Genomic DNA, 13905 nt, shown 5'->3' on the forward strand with positions numbered 1-13905 from the left:
ATAAGACCTTCGTGTGTTAGGTATATCTTTTTTCTTTTCTTTTTCTAGGAAGATGGTTCATTCATCATCATCGAACCGTTTTTCTCCACTTTTCTCCATTCAATGTTTCGTCCTTTGGTTCAACGTGTCGAGTTCGGGTTGATCCACACTAATGGCTAAATTTGATGGATCCCCACATAGTGACCCATACTCTTGGTGTATATGTGTCAACAAGTAGGGTTCTTCTCCTGACACAACATTCCATTATTAGTTTGTTTGGTTACACATTACACGTACTTGCAGCTTTGGTAGGATTATATCTAAGACGACACGTAGTTTACTTTTCTAAAATCTGAACAGCATACAGTTCTTTTGTACGTGTTTCGGGTCAATGCCTAACGGGTCAATGCCTAACTTTGACTCGGTCAAAGAAATGTTAACTCCACTTTAACTACATTTTCCAAACATGATGCAAAATACAATCATTTCAAACTTAAGAACCAAATGCCATCATTATCAATATCACCTACCAAACAATGAAGATTAATTAAACATTTCAAATATGTTTTTGCTCTGTTTCATTTTTTTTTTTTTTTAAATTACTAAGAATTTCTCTTTTTCTTTTGGTTTTGCTAAGGGTCCATTAATATATTAAGACGGGCCTGGACTTTGAGAGGTATTTCAAGTCCATATTCAAGCTGTTGAACGCATATACAGAAACTTTGGTTGGGGCCTCGAAAGTTGATGATAGACCACCTGAGCAAAAAGGTAAAAACAAAACAATCATTGATTTTTTTTACTTTTGACAAAAAGGTAAAAACAAAACAATCATAGAAAACGAATGATCTTACTAACAAAATTTTCTCTATGACTCAACATTAAACATTAACCTAGGAAATTCAATTTCATTCTTCAACAAGTCTTGGAGTTTGCACGAACCCTATCCTATTCAGACTTTCAGAGATTTGCATTGTTCAATTTTATTCTCTATACTATTTAATTTCATTACTTCATCTTTGGATTTGCTGTTAAAAGTGGGGTTATAAATCCCAATAAGAATGAAATTAGAAGGACACCGGTTCGACGAAATGAGCTGAAATTGTAGAAATCAAAAGAGACAAAGCCAAATCGAAGTTAAACCCAAACCGGACAGGGCTGAAACCCTAATTTATCAATTCGAAGACTCTGAATCAGAAACCCTAATTTAGCGATTCTGTGAGCAAGATGATGCGAAACGTGATTCCTAAGCTGCAGTATTTTGGCAGAGCGAGTCGCGATTTCTCACCATCATCATCCTCCTCGTCGATCATGAAACGTGTATGTGACAATCAGAAAACTTCTTGGCTTGTGATGGCTTTTAGCGGTGGATTTGTAGACCACGCTCTTATAAGTAAGTATGATCACTAAATTTCGGGTTTAATAATTCGCTTTCTTACTTTGAAAACAAATTCAAAATTCAGATCGTGACCAACTTTTTTCATCAATTGCTCTGTTTCCAGCCTATCAAAAGAGGAAAACGCGTTTGGTATTATTTGAAAACACAACTTCTTGAATAAGAAAAGGCGTCAATAGTAGTAGCTAATACACAATGTGAATCCATCCTTACCTAAATTTGACCCATTTAAAGTTGCCACGAGATTTTACCGACCTTATTGGCCTTTTTCCACAACCATTGTCAAATAACCATCCACACTGCAGTTTTTAATTAGTACCATGCCGTTACTCATAAGAAGCAGGGCATGATTACTCGTCCAGTCAAGTGACTTGGAATATCAATATACTACAACAAAAATGTTAGCTATATCTTTTTCTTTTCTTTTCTAGGAAGATGGTTCATTCATCACCATCGAACCGTTTTTCTCCACTTTTCTCCATGGTCAATGTTTCGTCCTTGGCTGGACGTGTCGAATTCGGGTAGATCCACACTAATGGCGAAATTTGATGGATCCCACAACATGACCCATATTCTTGCTGTATATGTGTCAACAAGTAGGGTTCTTCGCCTTACACAACATTCCATTATTAGTTTGTTTACACACTACATGTACTCTTGCAAGTTGCAACTTTTCTAAACCACAACAACATATAGTTTCTTCTTTATGTGTTTTCGGATCAATGCTTAACTCGGTCACAGAAATGCTAAACTCCCCCTATAACTACCTTTCCCAAAATATGATGCTAAATACAATCAATAATTGTTAGGTGAAGGAGAACTTGTTTAGCTAAAAGTTCCTCTAATGCTAAAGCTCTTATAGACAAGGTGAAACAAATATTTTCTTATATAATACGAAATAAAGTGAATCTGTAATATTATATATGCGCACACCTCTCTCTCTTTTAGCTTTTTTTTCTTGCAATAAAGTTAGGGTGAATATCCGATGGCGATTTCTATCGAAAATCAAATTATTTCCTTTGAAATAAAATATAGCCATCCAGTGTGAATTTCCGATGGGTCCGACGCATGCTTTTAAAACTAAGATTAAAGAAGTAAGTTGTCTTTGTTACCTAGCTGGTGTAACTATTTGCAGTTTTGTACACTTAGCAATATGTCACTCTAGAATTAGTTTATGTTTTAAAGTAAGTTGGTTGGTCGTAACTGGAACTATTTTATGTTTATGTTTTGGTTCGGTTTTACTTGGTCTTCGCAATTGGTTACTACAGGTCGTCGTAATTGTGTATATCAGAACACCATGAATATAAAGGCTCACTTTTGAATATTATTAAAGTAATTGATTTGTTTTTCTTTTACTTTAATTATGTCGATTTTATATTACCAAAAGCAATATAGTAGTAATATGTATAATTTATTTTGCTTTCATGTTTCTCATATAATCTATACATCACATAAAGAAACGGAACCTAGCTACTAGCCAATCCTCAATAGAGGACCACTTTACTTATCGCTACTTTTGGAACTTCGACCACTAGTAGAGTACTGCTACATTATTATTTTGAAAACTTTTTTTATATAAAGAAAATGCTGAGTCAAAAGTAACATCAACTAGTATCTCGACCGACCCCTAAGAAATCTGGTAATGCCAAAGCTGACTTGTTTCATTAAAATTATTCAACTTGACACAATCTAACTCAAACGAACCTTGTCTTTGACTTGAGTTAGCCACACATGACCACTTGTATTACAAAGAGAGTGAACGCTAAGGTTGCCACACATGACCACTTGTATCACAAAGAGAGCGAAGGCTAAGGTTATGAGAGTAATTGGTATTTGAAAATGACATAACTGTTTATGTCATTATCTTTTGCATTCCTCCGTACTACAAGGCACAACATTATTTCAGCCCGACACGGAATCCATGTGGAGTATCATTACATAAAGCGTGACTATACCAAGGAAAATCCTTAAAGTCAGAAAACATACTTCATCACAAACGCGGTAATATATACTTCTAAAAATTTATTTAACAATGTTTTTCCATTATTAATCACTTGCTTCTTTTTAATCTATTTAGTTTGGCATGCAGATTTTTATACTTTGTACTAGATAATTTGGATTTTCTAAATATATATTTTGTAATACTAGTTATCACCGTATCTATTTTATCTTTTCACAAATAAAAGAAAAATGAAATATTATAAATAATCTTTTGCGTCAATCAAATTCGTAATATTCATTCATGTTTACAAATTCTTCTGATTATTTCATGTCTTATTCGATCTGTTTTGTTAGTGGGAATTGATGAGCTTTTGTGTGAAGTTCTACGAAACGACATTCTTTTTATAATTTCCAAAATAAATTTAATGTCTTTTTACTTTTTAGTAATTAAAAGCAAACACTTGCATAGTGTCTTCTGACATCCTGTCCAAAACAACAACTTCAGACATTATCCTTTCAAAAAGAAAAACACGCAAAAAGGACCAATATTGGGTGATTTCCTAAACGTTTGCTAAGACTTTTCAATACTACGATATATGATCACGAGGAATACGTAAAGGGAATTCAAAGTCAATTTAGTAAGTGAATTGGGTAATTGTGAAAACGTAATGTTCAAATAGAAGGTTTGATTAACTTAGCTATTGCGCTTGCGCCATTACTCGTTTACAAATCGCAACTGCATTATTCTGCTATTCATGTAAGAATGAGATGATATTGTATAGAAGATAAAGAGTATTGAATTAAGGATTTAAACATGGATTATCCAAAACTTATATATTTTAATGTTTCTGGTCATCATCAACTCGATTTAAGAAAATTGAATTCCTCAACTTTTAGTTGACTACTTGACTGGTTTTAATCGACTAGTTCACTTACTTTTTCTTATTACCTGACCTAGAAAAGAAAAAAGAAAAAAATATACCAAATGTCCAAATGAGATAGCAACGTAGTAAATAGATTGTTTCTTAGCTCTTATAGATTTTTATCAAAGGGCTAGTTTGACTGATACAAGTTTCTTCCTTTAATTCGGTTTTGAATCTCTTAATTATTACCAAATGAGATAGCCATGTCTGGCTATTTTTTTTCCTTTTCATACTTTTAAGCAGTTTTAATTTTACTTTTAACATATAAAGCGAACCCGATATCCGGTTAGCTTGCATATTCATATAATCATATTATAATAGTAAGTAAACAAGATTTCCGCTTCCCACCCAACTAATATATTCTATAGCATATAGAAGGAAAATGCACCAACTAATATACTTACTTACCAATAAACTTACTTTTCAAACTTTGGCTTGAAGCTAAACTTGAAGCTAATCCTCACTTACCACTAGACTTGAAGCTGCTTTTGAATCTTTGGCTTCACATAACTAGAATTGTAAAAGTAGATGACTAGATCCTACTCTATAAACTTTTTTCTCATACTTTAAATTATTTTTGTTTATAACAAAAGTCGAGTCAAAATAACCTCGCACGTTTATCATTTTTTAACTAACTAATTGATTAATATACTTATTAATCGTGTATACAAAGAGACGATAAAGGGAGCTCATCTCAAAGTTGATGCCTGCGTTGACCAAAACATCCGAAGAGCAATCAAAGTCCAATTGAACAATGAGCACAACCTAAGGCAAACTAGTTTGGTTAACTCTTAGCCTGACTTTAGTTTTAAGCTACCGAACAAAATTAGAAGACTTCGATTTATACCAGTGGGTCTTGCTTTTGAGTATTTGAAAGTGACATAAGTGATTACGTCACCTTTCTCGTGTCATTAATGCTTATGTCATAGGTAATAATTTCTACCGTTCAGAATATATTTCTTATATGGTAATTAGAGATATGAATTGTTTAGTGTTAAAGAGATTCTCTTGAGCACTTAAACAGAAAAAAACAATTCCCCAAGAAAAATTTATGTTTTGGAAAAAGAGATTCAAAGTCAATATATTAACACAGCCACCGAACAAATTATACTATATAAATCCAAGGAATGCAGAGAAAAAATATATATATAGCCATTCAATCTGTGGCTCTACGTAAATAACGTGATTGAAGTACTTAGAGGAAAATAAAGTTAACTTTTTACACGATGTCTATAGCATTGGCCAAATTGTTTGATTTGGAATCACAAGAAAGTGGTGGTTCTCCTTTATTTATGTCACCAGCCCCCTCCACGGATCCACAACCAATCTCCGGCGACAAAAACGGCGGCGATGGTGGGAGGATTCCGGTAGAAGAGTGGTTGCCGATCACGGAATCAAGAAAAGGGAATGTATATACGGCGACGTTTCATCTTCTCTGTTCGGGTATTGGTCTCCAAGTGATTCTTCTTCCTGCAGCTTTCGCAGCACTCGGATGGTAATAAATCTAATCATAATTCTCTTTATTTTCTCCGACTCTGCTTTGAGTATCGTTTTGATTTTTTTGTGTGTGTGTGAATAATTAAAGATTTATTTATTTTTCTAGGGTATGGGGAACGATAATCTTAACGGTGGGATTTGTATGGAAGCTCTACACGACGTGGCTTCTTGTTCATCTCCACGAAGCGGTTCCGGGAATACGTATGAGCAGATACGTGAGACTCGCAATTCATTCTTTTGGTATGTAACGATTTAATAAAATTCTCAATTCTCTCTTGATTTATTTTAAGAGTTTGTCGTTTTCTGAGCTTTGGAATTATTGTGAAGTTTATGTTCTTGAAACCGTTTATAATGTTGTAATGAAACATTATAATTAGGTGCGAAGCTTGGGAAACTTCTCGGGATATTCCCTGTGATGTATCTCTCTGGAGGAGCTTGTACGATTCTGGTTATAACAGGAGGGAAATCATTACAACAACTGTTACAAATTATGTCTGAAGACAACATAGCGCCACTTACTTCCGTGCAATGCTTCTTGGTTTTTAGCTGCATTGCGATGATCATGTCTCAGTTTCCAAATCTAAATTCTCTTTTTGGAGTCTCGTTGATCGGTGCTTTTATGGGCGTTGCTTATTGCACCGTGATATGGATTTTACCTGTAACTAGTGATTCACAAAAGACTCAAGTCAGTGTATCGTATGCTACAGCGGATAAAAGTTTCGTTCACATATTCAACGCTATTGGATTGATAGCTCTAGTCTATCGCGGGAACAATCTCGTCCTTGAGATACAGGTTTTAGAGAACTCGCATTTAAAACATGAATTAGATGTTTTCGAAACATTTTTCATCTTTCGTTTGGTATTAACATGTGTGGTTTCTTTGGGGTGATATTTGTAGGGTACTCTTCCTTCCGATTCAAAGAACCCTTCAAGTAAGACAATGTGGAGAGCAGTAATGATCTCTCATGCTCTCGTTGCGATTTGTATGTTTCCACTAACGTTTGTTGTATATTGGGCATACGGAGACAAGGTATGTCAAAGCACAACACACTACATCTTTTGTGTGTTTATGTTTGCTTTTACGTTTCAAAAATAGAAATAGTAAACACACAAGTGTTTGAAACAATTGATGGTTGAATGTTAATTTTTATATATAATAGATTCCGGCGACAGGAGGTCCTGTAGGCAACTATTTGAAACTTTACACACAAGAGCACTCGAAGCGAGCAGCCTGTTTCATACACCTAACGTTTATCTTCTCTTGCTTATGTTCATATCCGATTAACTTAATGCCGGCGTGTGACAACATAGAGATGGTTTACATAACCAAGAAACAAAAGCCTGCATCCATCGTTGTCCGGATGATGTTGCGTGTGTTTTTGAGCTTGGTTTGTTTCTCTATAGCCGTTGGGTTCCCGTTCTTGCCTTATCTGGCGGTTCTTATCGGAGCAATAGCCTTGCTTGTGACGTTTACGTATCCATGTTTCATGTGGATCTCTATCAAAAAGCCCCAAAGGAAAAGCCCAATGTGGTTGTTCAACGTTTTGGTGGGTTGCTTAGGTGCTTCTCTCAGCGTCTTGCTTTTGGTTGCCTCGGCTATGCGTTTGGCTCAAAAGGGGTTGCATGCAAACTTCTTCAGCCCCTAAAGCATTCTTGCAATTGTTTAGAATGTAAATAGGATTCGTGGCATACGAGGTAACCTTGGGATTATTAATATAATCAATTAAATTATTCAAATTTTGTAATTATTGATTTCGATCAAATCTTATAAAGAAATTGATGACAACACTATAACAAGTGTTAATTCCAAAATATATTGAGTATCTACACGCTCTATGACAATGAAAGATGAGGTACTGAAAGAATAAAGATTAAAACAATTTCGTCCCTCTTTACATGTATATCTCACCGATTAAATCATGAAATAATATAATCTTCTCTAAATCAGAACAGATCATGATGCTGTTCATTTTGGTCAATGATCAGAACAAGACTTGGAGAGATCAAGTGTCTTGCCAAGTTTATCGCCATAAAAAGTGATGCTGCATTTGATATTCGAGTGACACTTAGTCTTGACCAATCGGCCGAGCACATAGGCTCGAGCCTGTAACGTGAATGTCAGATTAAGAGGCAAAACGACTTGGTCCGGTTCAGCTCGTTGGGCGTAAAGAGCCGGTATGCCTCCGTACAGAGGAATTTGATTCCCTAAAACTTTGGTCTCAATGATTCTCTCGCTTTTCCTTCGTTGAGAGAACTTTTCCATCTATTTTTGTCACACAACAAACAAAAAAAGGGAAATTAATTTAGTTCAAAAGAATCAATAACTGGTCCGGTTTAATTAATAAGATGTGAGATGGTTTACCTGACCGGACGCGAGGATGAGCTGGGAATAGCTGAGCTGGAGGGGAGAGGAGGTGACGTGGACAGTGAAAAAAGTTGCGGGGTTTCTATATAAGATCCTGACCGTTGAATTTAGGGTTAGCATATCTGTGACTACTCCCGATTGGTCGTTCCCGGACTGCACGTTCAAGCTCTCCAATACCATCTCCTGATTAATTTTGTGAATATTCAATTTGTGATAGAAAAGTTATTTAGGCAAAATTATTTTTTAAATCTCCTAACCGTCTCTGTTTAACAATACGTCAATACCTATATAAATAAGTTTTTCTATATTCATTTACCTGCAAATCCATTTGTATACTTCATACCCAAAAAAAATCCATTTATATGATATTTTTTTGTATAATTATTTTCTTATAAAAAAATTTAAAATTATTAAAAAATTAACTCCACAAATTTTCTAATTAAATTGATGATTTTGACATAAATTATTAAAATGAACGCAATGGAATATAGGGGGTGATTGGATTAGACTTTTAAGGCTTTAGAAAAAATTTAAAAGTTTTAAAAGTCTATTTTCCCCAATCAAGTTTTTTTGGCTTTAAAAATTTTTAAAGCCTTCAAAGTCTCTTTTTTATTTTTTACTCTTTGTTTTCAATTTTTTTTTAAAGTCACCTAAATGAGACTTTAGAAATAAATAAATTAAAAGCTTATAGTTTTTCTTTTTTTTCTTTTCACATATACATGTAAACTCTCATAACATTCACAAATAAATTAACTTTTGAAAAATTTTAGTTTATTTACAATTAATTTTTTTTCTTGTTCTATTAAGATCCACTTTCCTATATATTTGGTAATTATTTAAAATTGTAATTTTTACAGTCACATTCTTTACCAATCAGTTATAAAATTTATACAGTCAAAGTCCTTAAAGCAAAAGTTTCTACAGCGAAAGCTTTTACAGTCAAAATCTCTACAGCGATAATTAAAAGTCGTTACCAATCGCCCCATAGTCATGACATGCATCTTTGTCATCAATTAATAAATTATTTTTTTTGGCAAAATATTAATGTAATAGCTAAACACAATCTAAACCGAAAACTATTTCTTCTTATACTTCATAAAACTATATTTTGGATAATAGAAAATGTAAAAATTTTACCTAAAATTTGTGTTCGAAGAGATCAATTACCTTCAAAGTGACAATAGGTGAGAAAGATTTGGAAACTCCCCACAAAATGAGACAAAAAAGATTGAAGGCCAACACCAACGTAAACAACAAGAACGAGTAAAACCTCATCACCCTTCTCCTCTTCTCATCATCTGGGCCGTCCATTTCATCGTAATCTTCATCTTTATGGATTCGACGGTCAAGATCATGCACTTGGACACTTCTGTACTCGTTTCTCAATGGTCCTGACGATCGTGGATTCGAAGATGACTCGGCCACCGAGTCATGACGGAAGTGGCTGACCTGACCCTGATCGTTAAGGGGTGACCCGAATGGGCTAAAACCTGATCCGGTTGATAACTTGTCTACGTCTGTGTTTGGTGGGCTATGCACGACGTAAACCGGCTTCCTCGTCTTTTGCGGCGAAGATCTAGCCGGCCACGTTCTCATCTCCTTCTCAATAAATTAAGCTTTTGATTTTGATTTGGAAATTTTATAATATTTTTGTTGTGACCTCTATTTTAGAAGTTGGGAAAATGAAATGGGAAATCAGTGCAAGAAACGAAAGAAATTACTATTGAGAGTAACGGGTGATGCTGACCAAGAAAAAAAAAAATCGTAATATAGAAAACTACAATTCAAACTTAAATATAAAAATAAATGGCCAATCGAAGTGTGTTTCTATTACACGTTAAAAAGCTATATGATCGAACTGTGACATATTCGGTAGTGTTGTTTTATTGGTTTATATATCATTAAAAATAGCGAGAATTAATATATCATTTTAATGTATCTCTCAAATGCAAATTATATCATACAGAATTACTTACGTTAAGTTTTGTGATATTAAAAAAAAATAGTTATTGTGATTTTTGGGTCAATTGTGGATCTTTCATTTATTTCGCCACTTCCATCAATTAAACTACAAGATTCAGCTATTTTATTGTATAAGTCTCTTGAATTTGCTAACTAATCTATAAGTTATTAAATCTTTTATTCGTGAACAAAGACAGAAATAGAGTAATTCACCAAAAAAAAAAAAGACAGAATAGAGTAAATTAATAAATTACCATAATTTTAATTAATTTACTACGCAAATGGACTTTATTGGATGATATTCATATGGCACTTAGAACATGTATAGAAGAATTTCCTTAGATTACTAAACTAATTCGACTATATTATAAAGCATCAAGTCACTTGATTCTTCGCTTTCACTTGGTTGTGGGGGAATTGGGGACGATGTGCGCACAGTTGTCCTTAAGCAAAGGTGGAAAGAATGGGTTTAACGGAAACATATGAGGCCAACAGTTAGCATCTATGGTCGAGAATGCTTTGCAACATGCAACTCCAACATTTCCAAACTGACCAGAAAAAACTGACTTTAAAAGTTCGAATACGCATCCCTGAGTATTGAAAAGTGATGACCAACATTTTTCCAAATCAATAGGAAAATCCGGTGGAAATTGTGAGCGCGGCGGTGTTTTGTCGTCATGAGCTATTCCAGGAGTGATTAAAATTGCAGCACATATGGCTACAACTAAGAATAAAGAGAAAATAGCTCTTGAATTGTTTCCCATCTCTCTTTGACTTCTATTTGCTTTGATATTTGGATGGTTTGGGTAGGGAAAGCAGTTTAGAATTTATAGGATGGAATAAAAAAAAACGGTATTAAATTATGTAATTAAATTAGAATACATAATTGTTTATAAGTTACTATAACATATAAGCAACGGAAGAATTTTAAAGCTTTCTTAAATAACTCATGTCCCGTTAATTCTCTGGTTTGACTAAAGGTCTTTATTATGTCGAAGGCATAAATGGTGTTTGATTGAAAGACATATAAGAAAATGATATTTGATGGAAAACGATTTCAGGAATAGGTCCGAAGTTGTGAATACTTAAATACTTAATGTGTTTGTAATTGGCAATCCACTCTAATTGAAGAGTTTGGTTGACAACAACAAATTGAAGAGAACAAATATCATATCCAATGAAGGCAAAATCTAGAGACATAATATCGAGCATGATCATGGTCCCGGCATCAAAAGTCTCGGACAAAATATTGTACTGGTGTTTTTGAAATATTTTCCACCAAGAATAGATATGTCACACCACCAACCTTGTTTTTAACATGTTAAAAAAAGGACTTCAGATGATCATGTCAAGTGATAAGATGTGTAGGATATTTGTATTTAAGCCGTCCATGCTCTGATTCAACATTTTTTTGTGATCACAAATATCAAAGATGCCATCCAAATATGCAAACTCTTCTACTTTTTCAATTTTAGAGGAATTTATTGGTTGTGTATTATATCATTGATTTGGAAAATCCTTGGAAGTTTTAGATTTTTTCAAAAAATTTAATATTTGCAAAGCCAAATTAAGAAATGGATTTAAAATGAAACATTTAAGTTTTAACTACTAGTTAGAGTAGAAATGCGTTCGAAATAACAATGTTCTAAATAGTTAATATTTGCAAAGCCAAATTTGAACTTTTGTTTTTCCAACTTGACACAACTAATAAACCTCCTTTAATTTTTCTTTTTAATATATATTTTCTTACTATATGCCTATATTCAATTACAATCTTGCATCTTAATGCATTTTTTTGTTACCATATAAAATGCATGAAAACATAAAAAGTTTTAAAAAGCAACAGTACAGGAGATTAGCGACACTCCACCACGGAGTTTAATTTTATAAAAAAAAAAATCTTTGACGTCCACAGATCACATGAGATTAGCGCAATTTCATTACTTCCATGATTAAAGCTTTCTATTAGTAAATTGAAAGAAGTCCTTTCTTACAAAGCGTCGTCAAACGCTAATCGCAAATTTTAATACATTAATGATATATAATTCATTAATCCTTTCGTAATAAGTGACTTAACAAGCGTACATGCATATCTATAGACAATAGTGACAGTAAACACGGTTAAAAAATTTGTCGTCTTACCCCACCCACACTAGTTGTGCATCTGTAATTTTCTGGCTTAGCAAAATTACATTAAACATTATTTTGGCACTACCATTAATATATCTAAGGAAACCAAGACACGCATAGCCGCATAGGGTCCATACTGGGGGTAGTATCATCTTTAATATATGGTCTAATTGAACTGAAATTATATCGTCACAGTAGTTTGATATATATATATATATATTAAAGATGATACTACCCCAGTATGTTTTGATATATATTCAAAGCAAGGCTAATTGAACTGAAATTATATCGTCACAGTAGTTTATCAACTTGCAATAGAAACATCATCCATGTACTGATGTACATGTGTACGTGTATAATAGAAGTCTTTCTGCATGAGGATTTTCTTTTTCATGTGCAAATGACACATGTCCGAGACATTTGACAGCTACTTTGATATGTGTTCGTCTGGTTGAACAGAGCTTGTGAATGCATTATATTAAGAGGAAAGGTTTAAGTCTAAATTAGGTATTCTATAGGCATGTCAATCGGGCTAATCCGACTCGACCCGACCCAAATCCCGCAAAATCCGTATATATTTGAGCCCGGTCCAGCCCATAAAAATTCCGATCCTATATTTTAAAGCCCAGTCTGGCTCTAACAGGGTTACAGGGCTTTTCCGGACTTTTTTAGGCTTTTCTTCCGATAACAGAAAACAAACTTATAATTTCTAATATCTCTTAAAAAATAATCTATATATGAAACGAGTCAATCAAAATTTAAATAACCAATAACGCTAATTTAGTTTTTTTAAAAGAGAGTTAAAATCAAATAAATAATCCAAATAAATTGTTTAAACTTATACTAGATAAAATATAAAATCAAAATAATTCAAATTAGGTAGTAGAGCTAATATTTACTTTTTCGATTTATAGTAATACACAACAAAAAGCTAAGTTTATGGTTTTTAACTCTATTAAAAAAATTTTTTACAACAAATCTTACAATTAAACGAAAATATTAACAAAAAAGGGTCAAAATATTTTTTAAAAGGCTTTTCGGGCTAGTCCGAGCCCGGCCGGGCTAAGCCCAGAAAACCCTTTAGCCCGAAAGGCCCGGTTTTTTCTGGACATATAATTTGAAATCCGAGCCCACTGTTTTTCAGGGCTGGGCCGGGCTAGCCCGCGGGCTTTGGCCCTAATTGACATGTCTAGTATTCTGTTTCAAAATAAAAAAATGTTTAAGGTAAATGTACATATATTTAAATTATTATTATTATTTTTTTAAATAACATTTATATTTAATTATAAAAGTTTTAAATCAATAAAAAAAGACTGCATAATATTAATGGTCACAAATTGTCAAATACATTTAAATTTATATAGAAATTTGTAAAACATCTTATAATATATATAAAATAAAATAAAATCATTAAAACATCTTATATAATGAAAGAGAGAGTAAAATTTAAGTCATAGTTAAAAAAAAAAAGAAAAAAACGAGTCATAGTCATTAATCGTAAGTTTCATGTAATATACAAGACGGAATGGTTGATCAAAGTTGGTAGGCCAAAACACCGAAGCTTGTCGATTCCTTTTGTCTCGACTAGTATTATTTAATTTTATCTAATAACGTCGGTCTTTTTACATATTTTAATTGTTACTAGCTTGAGACTAATTAAGTCTTTAATCTAGTAGGAATCCACAAAAAATAAATCAATATAATTCATTAAGGGT

The 13905-nt window shown here is 33.2% G+C and overlaps 3 protein-coding genes and 1 long non-coding RNA gene across 4 annotated transcripts; 1 reads left to right on the plus strand and 3 right to left on the minus strand.

Moving 5' to 3' along the window:
• Positions 1-1125: 1125 nt before the first annotated feature.
• Positions 1126-1688, minus strand: LOC110226804. Its single transcript, XR_002330717.1, has 2 exons — positions 1586-1688; positions 1126-1479 (listed from the first exon to the last, which is right to left on the minus strand). It is a non-coding gene; the product is annotated as an uncharacterized LOC110226804 (long non-coding RNA).
• Positions 1689-5256: 3568 nt separating this feature from the next.
• Positions 5257-7524, plus strand: LOC9305174 (lysine histidine transporter-like 7). Its single transcript, XM_002867040.2, has 5 exons — positions 5257-5731; positions 5840-5973; positions 6111-6526; positions 6632-6763; positions 6894-7524. Exons 1-5 carry the CDS (start codon positions 5463-5465, stop codon positions 7377-7379), a joined length of 1437 nt encoding a protein of 478 aa, XP_002867086.1. The 5' UTR covers positions 5257-5462; the 3' UTR covers positions 7380-7524.
• LOC9303159 lies at positions 7460-10069 on the minus strand. The gene is made up of 3 exons (XM_021019496.1): positions 9266-10069; positions 8096-8281; positions 7460-7996 (listed from the first exon to the last, which is right to left on the minus strand). The coding sequence occupies exons 1-3, from the start codon at positions 9692-9694 to the stop codon at positions 7709-7711; spliced, it is 903 nt and encodes a 300-aa protein (XP_020875155.1). The 5' UTR covers positions 9695-10069; the 3' UTR covers positions 7460-7708.
• Positions 10070-10319: 250 nt separating this feature from the next.
• Positions 10320-12401, minus strand: LOC9305175 (egg cell-secreted protein 1.4). Its single transcript, XM_021019181.1, has one exon. It carries the CDS (start codon positions 10822-10824, stop codon positions 10459-10461), a length of 366 nt encoding a protein of 121 aa, XP_020874840.1. The 5' UTR covers positions 10825-12401; the 3' UTR covers positions 10320-10458.
• Positions 12402-13905: the final 1504 nt, after the last annotated feature.

This window comes from Arabidopsis lyrata (genome assembly GCF_000004255.2).
Source record: "Arabidopsis lyrata subsp. lyrata unplaced genomic scaffold ARALYscaffold_7, whole genome shotgun sequence".
NCBI classification, from domain to species: Eukaryota; Viridiplantae; Streptophyta; class Magnoliopsida; order Brassicales; family Brassicaceae; genus Arabidopsis; species Arabidopsis lyrata.